At 55.9% G+C, this 9765-nt stretch overlaps 1 protein-coding gene across 1 annotated transcript in view; it reads left to right on the plus strand.

Annotated features, from left to right (window-relative positions):
- The window catches only part of BABAM2 (BRISC and BRCA1 A complex member 2), a 409960-nt gene extending 400797 nt beyond the window's left edge, over positions 1–9163 (plus strand). Inside the window, exon 12 of the mRNA XM_045978616.1 lies at positions 8842–9163. Coding sequence (XP_045834572.1) covers positions 8842–8905 — 64 coding nt within the window. The 3' untranslated portion in view covers positions 8906–9163. The remainder of the gene's footprint in view (positions 1–8841) is intronic.
- The last annotated feature ends 602 nt before the right edge of the window (positions 9164–9765 follow it).

The following is a 9765-nucleotide window of genomic DNA, read 5'->3' on the forward strand; positions in this document are numbered from 1 at the left end:
TGCCCGCTGGAGTGTGACTCGGGGACGACCTACCCTCGGCCCGGCCAGCTCAGCCGGGACCCTGAACACTTCCTCTTTGAGGTCTAGCCTTTGGTTTTTCCCCCCCTTCGCTGACTAAGAGGGGAGGGTAATCTGTGACCTTGGCAGTGACTCACGGCCTTCAGACAGGCGGCCCGCTTCTCCCCAGTGCAGGTGAGCGCAGGAGAAGCCCTTGACCTGGCCAGGCCAGCAGAGGGATCTTGGTCCCCGCCACCAGCATCCACACGGCCATCTGCCAGAGCCAGGGCTCGGCCCCTGTTCGTGTAGCCCAGGGTGGAGCAAGCAGAAGATTGGCGCCCGTGGCCGAGGCACCTGGCGCCCAAGGCACCTGGTGGCAGGTGCAGATTGGGAGACAAGATGAGCCCAGGGCTGTGGCTCTGCTCTGGGGTCCCAGGCGGCGCTATACTCCTTAGCCCCCAACACCCCCTATCTGGCTTCCTTCTAGCCAGGTACACCCCGTCATCTCAGCCCACCCCCCTAGTGGGGGCCCAGCCTTTCTCAGGGGCCACACGGGCACCCTCTCCTCCCAGCCTCTCATCAGGTAGGTTCAGGATGGAGACAGCGTCAGGCTGAGAGATACGAGATAGAGAGGACTGGCCCAGACTCTGCCCCTAGCTCCAGGGCCTCTGGTCAGCCATGGGGCTGGCCTGCCTTCCTCCCTCCCTCCTTCCCTCCCTTCCTGCGCCAAGTTGGTATTGGTTTGCTGTGAGGCCCAAAGGAGGGTGAGCGCCACTGGGCACTAAGGATGAACCATCCCGAAATTCTGCCCTTGACTCACAGAGACGCTGTATGTTGACAGCCGTAATTATCATACGCTGTGTTAGAGGAAACACTAACTTCTCTGGCCCTCAGTTTTCCCTGGCCTGTAACGATTGAACTGTCTGACTCCTGAGATTTCCTTTTGTTCCAAAAATGGATGAGTCTAAAGTACATCTTCGAGCCAAATGTCTACATTGGTAGAAGTATTTATTGAGTCGCTGTGTGCTGAGCCCTAGACATGCAGCTGGGACATGGAGATGGATGAGTACCACCACGGGTCTGCCACCAAGGAGTGTAAGATGGCAGGGGGACAACGGCTGGGATGTGAGAGGTGGAGCCCAGTGGAGGACGGACGATGCCCTGCGGTTGGGGGAGGCTCAGGAACCCATAAGGACTCCCATCCTTCCCTGTCATTTGGCTAGCTGACCTGTCCTGCCCTCCCCTGCCTTCTCAGTACACAGCCTCCTGGGATGCCACGGGGGCAGGGACACCTGCAGCCCTCGGGAGCAAGGCCTCACCCCTGCAGTTGCAGAAGCCGGCTGCACGCTAGCATAGTCCAGAGGAACTGGCCAGGCTCCAGAGGGCCTCCTTGGAGAGCCTCAGAAGGAGAGAGAACCACTAGGTAATTTTGATCATTTTAGTAAGCATTTAAAACCACCCTATGATTTAGCAGGAGCCAGATTTCATCCCAATACTTTGATGTCTAGAAATGGCTCCTGGTTGGTTGGTGAAGTCCTCCTAAAACAGCATTTGATTTAATTCAACACATACTGGGACGACGGTCCTAGCCGTCGATCGTCTCACAGGCGAGGAGCCCGAGCTGTACAAGACATCGTCTAGACACCAGTCTAAACATTCCAGACTCAAGGCAGACCACGGCTGGGACTGAGGTCGGAGGCCCAGCATGCCTCGGAATCCAGCAGAGGGACAATCGGTTCCAGCTGAGGGCGAGGGCCTCGCGGGAGCCTGTGAGCGTGTGAGGTGGTGTGCCCGGTCAGCGATCAAGCCTTCGCATCTCAGGCGTGTTGGTTTCCTTGTTTGGCAAGTTAGGACCCCCTAAAAATGAACCAGGCGTGCTCAGGGGTTGGCACATTTCGGGCGACTATGGGAGCCAGTTACAACCACTTGTTTGTTCCAGAAGCCCACACCAGAGAGTCAGACTGACGTCGCCTGGGGCACAGCCACAAAATGAGCTCCCATTGTGCCGGTCATTTGCCCACCAAGGCACCCAGAGTGGGGTGAGACGGTCTTCACAATGGCCTCTGCAGGGTTTGGGGTGAAGGACATTGGAGTAGGACCAGGTCTCTTTGTAGAGATCCTATTTTAAGAATGACCCCTATGACACGAGTAACCCCAAATGAGTCCATATTTACAGCAGGCGCCGGGGACAACGAGGACAAGGCAAGACCCTGAGAAATGATTAGCGGGTCTTGCCTCACACTATTTACGGGACGCCTTTGATTTTCAGACCACAGTCGGTTTTCACAGGACTGATTAAAAACATGTGCCCGTGGAAGTCACAGCTGCAGAAGAAAAGTGGAAAAAGAAATGAGCCTTAGATGTTTTGGAACTTGCCTCTATTTGCAAAAATGAATTCTGACTTGATTTATATTTCCTTGATTTACTGACAATGAGGGTCGTGTCCCCGAACCACTTCTCCCACCCCGCCCCCTCTCCACCACCGCCTTGGCCTGACTCCTGCAAACAGCACAAAGCTCATCTCATGATTGCCCAGAGAAAAGTATTTTTGAATTCCAGAAAGAGACGACTGCATTCTGCTTCAGAAGAAGATGATTGTTTAGGCTTTTGTAAAATTAAAAAGTCCCAAATAAGAGAGGCTGAAGAGGCAGCAAGGCCACGGGGTCTCCTGTGTGGCCTCCTATGTGGCCCTGGGGTGGGAAGACACACTCCCGTGGCCCGAGATCAGGGTACCACTGGGTAGGTACCTTTCCTGAACTCACGAAGCTTCTGTTTTCTTGCCTGCAAACGGAAAGCAGGGCTTCCTGCCACACACGGCATGCTGGGAGCGCCAGCCACGTTTAACCTGCTTCGTGTTGTTCCTTCCCTTTCTCGGGAGTCCCCAGTCTCTTCGGGCTTTATTTTCAGTTTTTGCTCTTATTTTCTTTTTTTTTTTAAAGATTTTATTTATTTATTGGACAGAGAGAGATCACAAGTAGGCAGAGAGGCAGGCAGAGAGAGTGAGAGGGAAGCAGGCTCCCTGCAGAGCAGAGAGCCCGACATGGGACTCGATCCCAGGACCCTGAGATCATGACCTGAGCCGAAGGCAGCGGCTTAAACCACTGAGCCACCCAGGCGCCCTGCTCTTATTTTCTTAAAGCTGTACCAAATCCAATGTTGAGATGCTGTTCTCTTCTTTCGAAAAGATCCGTTGAATAAATACGAACTGCAGTTCCAGGAGGGAAAACCCCTGTGAATGAGCTTTTTTGGGGGCAAAGTTCCTAACTGCCTTCTCCTGAAGCTCGGAGGATTTCCCTGATGGCCCCTGTCACAACTCCAGGGTCGGCAGAGCCCCTTCCACAGAACAATCACAGATGATTAACAACAACTTGGGATGGCACCTTCCCTTGGTGGGAGGACAGAGGGACAGCCCAGGAGTCAGCCTTCCGTCCCTCTGGTGAGCTGCCTGTGGTGTCCCGAAGCCCTTCTCGGGGCCCTGCAGGATTCATCACTTGACCCTGTCTTGGTGAAAGAGCTTGGCACGGTAGTCACAGCGGCCACCCGCCTCGCTGCCCTGCCACCTCATGCGACGTGCTGGGCCTTGGGCTTGGATAGGGCCCTCACGTAACAGAGTAGTTAAGTGGCTTGCTCAGGGTCTCATGGATATCTTAGAACCATAAGTGGATGGCACAAAGAGACCATGAAGTATAAACCTTTCTGTTATGGGTGAGGAAACTGAGTCCCAGTTCCAGAGGACGCACCAAACCAAGGCCTGGATTAGGGCCCATGTCTTCTGTTCATGCCTCCAGACTCTTTCCACCTGACCCACTGACTCCCCCTTACCATACCTATTGCCCTGAACAGAAGATCTGTTGCAGGCCCCAGCCCACTTTGATACCCCCATCATGGACAACCAGAGCCCCAGGATTCTTAAACATCCCTCTAGTTCCGGGCTGCCACCCCCTCCCTGACCAGAATCTGGCACAGGAGCAAAGCCAGCAGGCTTGGGCAAAGGACAGCAGAGCCTGCAGGTGCCCCTCAGCACGCAGCTCACCCTTAGACAGCCCAGGGGTGCCGCCGGCAGCTCTGGACTGGATTTCAGGAGACTCACGGTGTCCTGCAAGTTTGAAGTTAGCCAAGAAGCCACGGCCGAAGGGATGGACTGAGGGCAGCACCCAGGGCCCTCTTCTTCCCCACAGGGACTCACTCTTCTGCAGTCATACATGCCCTGGCTGTTTCCACAGACTCACAGCCTCTGCCCTCAGACCCAGTTTGGTGCCGATGGGAGCTGTTGACATCTACCGACCATCTATTCAACCAGGCACCAGGCCAAGGCTGACTTGACTTGGGCCATCTCATTTAATCCTGATGAGGATTACCCTTTGAGGCAATTTAAGGCTATTTTTCCCCTTTTATTTTTTTTATTTTTTTTTTAAGATTTTATTTATTTATTTGACAGAGATCACAAGTAGGCAGAGAGGCAGGCAGAGAGAGTGAGAGGGAAGCAGGCTCCCTGCCGAGCAGAGAGCCCGACGCGGGACTCGATCCCAGGACCCTGAGATCATGACCTGAGCCGAAGGCAGCGGCTTAAACCACTGAACCACCCAGGTGCCCCTATTTTTCCCCTTTTAGAGTTGAAGAAATTAAAGCTGAAGAGGTGAGTCTCTTGCCCAAGCGATATAGGCAGGGGCAATGCCGGGCCGGGAGCTCAGGTGTGGCTGGTTCCAGCGCACACACCACACTCACTACCTCGTCCTTCACGCCCGCCGCCGACAGGGCCTCACCAGACTTAGCTCCCTGCTTGGTACATGAGGAACCTGACGCCTGGAGAGGAGAGAGATGTCCCGCGGAGCACCCCGTTCTCTGACTCCTGGCCGGAGGGATCTGTCTGCCTCGCTCCCTGCCCGGCCACTCCTGCTCTGAAATCACGGAAAACCTACCCAGCTTTGCTTCAGCTTGGGGTCAGTTCTTCCAGTTTTATTCTTCTCACCTGAGACTCTGGGATTGGCCTGAGCTGTGATTTCGTAACACCCAGAGCAAAGGGACCACCACCAGTGAAGAGGGTCAGAACCTTACTTTGTCTTGAGGCATATTTAGCTCGAATTTGGTCTAAAAATAAATTCCCTTCCAGTGTGAATGGCTAGAAAGATGAGTTTAACTGACTCAGGGCCTCTCTCCCCACAGTTCCTCTTGGCTGTGAGCGGGAGGTGAGGAGACGGGCCCTCCGCCCCCCGCCACCCACCACACTTTAGAGCTTGTCTTTGGGTCAAAGAGTTTTTGAAAAGGTGGCAGATAACTAGTGCCTTTGGCAAGGTATGCCTGGGCAGGTCTCCAGTTTCTCTGATAAAGAGTGAAAGAAATGAAAACAGCACTTAAAACCAAAAAATCTATAAATGGGTGGGAGCCAGTTGTCATGTCCCCCTTCCTCCTCCTCCGTCTCCCTGAAGTGACTTCGTGAGGAGCCCGGCGGAGCAGCGCTCGCTGACAACAGCCGGTCGCCTCATGGCTCTCCACAGCCCTTCTCCACACTGCTTCCCCTTGGCGTCACGCAGCTCGCCCTGGCAGGGAAAGCCCAGGACAGAACAGGAAACTTCAGAACTTTCTGAAGGAGGAAAGAGCTTGCTCTAAAGCAGGCTCCCTCTCGCCAAGACCTTTCGGTCTGAGGAGCTGGGAGTACGGCAGCCCCTACCCCAGAAGTTTCCAAGGAAAAACTGAGCAGATCAGATTTGCTTCAGGAACCGTGTGACCCTGGGCCTGCAACGCGGGAGGTGCGGGGAGCGCTCCCTGCCCCAGGGCCCAGGGCCCGCCCCAGCATCAAGCAACCCCATCACGCGCCTTCTCAGGTGCCCTGCTGCGGGGCCAGCTTATACCTTGGTGGGGGGGGGGACACCGCCCTGCGCAGGAGTGCTGGGATCGGTCACATGCCATGGGTTACTTCAAGCAGCGGTGCAAAGGCAGTGGACGCTGGCAGCGGCCTGTCCGTCGCTGACCCTCAATGATGGGCCGCCAGGCTCCTCTCCGGTGAACGCGTGCGTGTCACTGAGCGAACAGCAGAGGATGGAATGGGGAGGAAGGAGTGGCCTGCACTTGTGGGCGGTGGCAGACAGCCGGCAGGGTCCCTGCCCACACGGTCCCATGCAAGCGTCACGTCAGGGTGGGCTCATCAGCCCTGCTCACCGGGCAAACACAGCCCAGAACTTCCCTTGGCCGCCCAGCCTCGCTCTGGGGCTGTGGCTCTTCGGGCCTCATCGCGGTTGCTCCGGGCTGCAGGGACGAGTGTATCCGTGCAGCTGGCAGAAAGGGGCTTTGAGCTCAGAGACAGTGACCGCTGGGCTGGCTCAGGACCGCGTCAAGCAGGATGTGGATGGAAGAGGGAGCTTTATCCTTCTTTCTCACTAACTGTTGGCATAATTTGAAGTTTGCGAACGGACTGCGTTTCCTTCTTCTGTACTTAGATACCGCTTTTGTCCACTCCCTGAGGCCGCTGTCTCTCGTCTTAGCAGCATGTCATGGACCTGCCTTAACATTTTACAAACCGGCGGCCATCAGTAGGTACGTTAATGACAGCCACCGAGGTCGCGCTGAGTGCTGTCCTTGGACTGGCAAGTACCACATAGGCGTATGTGACAGACACCGGGAGAAGCACAGAGACTGTCTGTAGGCAGAGAGAGAACCTCTTGGTCACCAGGGAAGGCTTGATAGGAGGCAGCGCACTTGGGCTGAGCATGAAGTGGAAAATGGCACATGTGAAGAAGAGCAGGTGGCCTGATTGGAGTAGGGGCTTGCATCCTGGACCATGCCTGGGCTTTGGGCGTCTGTGACATGCTCCCAATTCCCCCAACAGCAGGGCGGGGGACTTCCGTGCAGTTTTTCTGGGAAAGGATCCTTGGCTTTCTTAGCTTTTCAAGGGAGGGGTGCGTGAGCCTAAAAATGTTATGGAAGGGCAAAAACTATTTTTTTTGACATATTGGAGCCAGATAGTGAAAACCACTGAGTGCCAGGCTGCACGTCTGGGCAACATGCAGGGTCTTGGTTGGGGGAGTGACGGAGAGCCACACTCCAAGAAAATGCATTCAGTTGCAACAGAAAGCCCAAGTCCGCCTGTGTCCGGGGGAGAAACAGCCTTCAGCGGCAGTTTTGTTGAAAGGCAACAAGACCAGGAGCCGGGGCATATCACGAAGGGTAGAGGGGACATTGTGGAGGAAGAAGAACCTTCAGGACAAATTCACCACGGGGCTTCAGGGAGAGGTAGAAACACGGTCTGGCACAGAAATGCAAATGGGCCAAAGCACATTCAGACACACGGTATGGAGGAGCCCTTCATATGGGACACACTGGTTTAAACTGCAGGGACACCCAGGTCACAGAGTCCCACGGGTGGCTGGAATGTGAGACCAGAAGTTCAGGGGAGAAGGGAGGGTTGGTCTGTGCCGAGGGGGGTAAGCCTGAGAACAGCGCCCTGTGTGAGGGGCGTGGGGGGCGAGACAGGAGGGTTCCAGAGAGAGAGCTCGTCAGGGGCACGGCAAGGAGAAGGGAGGTTGACCTAGAATGCTGGGTGTCACCCAGGGGCATGGCTCCCTGAGAGGGGAGCCCGCGGAGGCCAGGGCCGGTGTGGAAGAGGTTTCGGTTGACTCGGTGTTGGGGCGGCAGGCAGGCAGTCAGGTCTCATGTGACTGCACTGGGGCACCCCAGGGCCTGTCGAGTTGTGTGGGGCTACTCACCCCTGCACCAAATGGAGCCCTGTTTGGGGCCTTGGTACTGGTGGTGACTGGGCCTCTCGGTGGCACTTCCTGGTTCATGTCACGGTTCTGAGTGAGCCACTCAGATAAGTACGGTGTGACTACTCTGGCCACGTGTGAGAATGGCTCTGGGGAGAAGGAAGTAGGTGGCAAGCGGGGTGACCAGGGGCAAGGGGCGCCAGCCTGCCCCTCCACTTTCTACCTCACCTTCTGTCTTCCGGCAGAGCTTCGAGTTCCCGGCTCACAGTGGGCCACCCCCTACCACCAGTCCCTCCTCCTGCTGTGTTTCGTGCCTGGAACACACCCCACCTCCGCCTGCCTTGGTCGTGCCAGCCCAGCGCCTCACGGTACCCCCATACGTGCCCTTACCGCCTCGATTGGTGTTACCGATGTGTTGGTCTGCTCCTCTAAACTGGGATCTCCTGCTGGCAGGGGCCCTGTGCAGGTCCTCGGGCAGCCCCGGGAACTGCATACCATGCCTGGCAGAGCAGGCCCGTGCAGAATGTGGAGCCCATCTCTACCGATTCAAATCTGGGTGCCAGAAAGGCCAGACGGTCGGCCCCACATCATGTCACCTCTCAGTGAGCAGCCAAGAAAGCTTCTCTTGATACCCAGCCTGGCTTTCTTTCCAGCAGACCAGACTGCACATATGTTCGGAAATAAATGGAGACCATGAAACACAAGAAACCCTTTTTATTGGACCCTCTTTGTATGAAGTCAAAGATCCAACCGAGTGAAGAGTACAACTCTATATTTCAGGTCACAGAAACGACAAGGTGGCTGGCTTGGCCACTCTCTGGCTTGTCGCGGGGGTCAGGCCCTCGTCTTCGGCCTGGGAGAGGCAGAGGGAGCCCGCGTGCTGATGTCTAACAGGTCCTGGCAGCCTGGAAAGTCTGCATACGGGCCCTTGAAAGACCTGTGCACGACAGTACAGAAGTGAACTGCTTGCTCCTCCCTTGGAAAAATCCGGAGGGTTTTGCATCAGCAGGAAGGGAAATCCAACCCAAGAGGCACGAACAATAAGTAACAACTGTTCTGAGTTAGGTTGAAAGCTCTGAGTTGCACTTTTTTCCAAGTTGTTTGCGCTAACCGCAGTTTTTTTTCTTCTCCCCCTCTTTCCCACCAGGGCTTATTTCAAAACCTTTGTCCCTCAGTTCCAGGAGGCAGCGTTTGCCAACGGAAAGCTCTAGGAAACACCAGCGTTGAGAGGCGGCCAGCCAGACTGCTGTCCCCATGCGTGTCAGCACATACGGCCGCTTCCTGGAAGCCGCTGGGAATGCCTTCATGGTAGCGTTTTGCTCGCGCGGCGGCTCTGCACGCCCTGCCCGGATCCCAGACCGAAGCCAGCTGGCGCTAACCTGGGCCCTCGGGCCCCCACCTCTGGCCGCTCCCTCTTTGTTTCCTTCGGTATACTTCGTAGTTGGAAGAAATAAAATCACAGATTCTGACGACAGTGCTTTTCCGGGGAAAGTAAGACATCACAAATGCACACACCCTGATTTCAGGAAAGCCTTGTCTCGGAGACCTCATTTAAGTGTCAAGATGGAACCCCCTTCGTTTTTAGTTTTCCCTGAAACTCGTGGTGTGTGTGTGTGTGTGTGTGTCTGTGATTCCCCAGCATTTCCCACTTGGGGCGGCTCTCCATTGGAAAAGGTGCTCTGAGTGAATCTGGCCACTCTGCATGGTCTCAGCCTCCCAGCCAGCCAGGCCCCTGGCCAGTGCTCAGGAGCACATGGGACCCGGGCGCCTGCCCCCCCCACCCCCGCCCTGCCCCTGCCCCCAGCTCCCTGTGTGTGCACCGTGTGCACAAAGGCAGTCGTTAAAGTTTGCTCAGTGGGCCGGTGACTCCGTCCAGCCCTCTCTCATGTCACTCAGCCCTCCCTAGGCTCATGGGAGAGCTCGTTGGGCTTCTGCAGCCCTGCGCGCATCGTACCTAGAAAACAGAGGTTGGGTCTTGTGTGCTGTCACTGGCGTATCTGGGACAGCTGGGTTCAGGCCACTCGGCTGTCATCCAGGGACGGAGCAGGGCAGATACCCTGAGGAAGTTCCT

Source organism: Meles meles, chromosome 15 (genome assembly GCF_922984935.1).
Source record: "Meles meles chromosome 15, mMelMel3.1 paternal haplotype, whole genome shotgun sequence".
Classification (NCBI taxonomy): Eukaryota; Metazoa; Chordata; class Mammalia; order Carnivora; family Mustelidae; genus Meles; species Meles meles.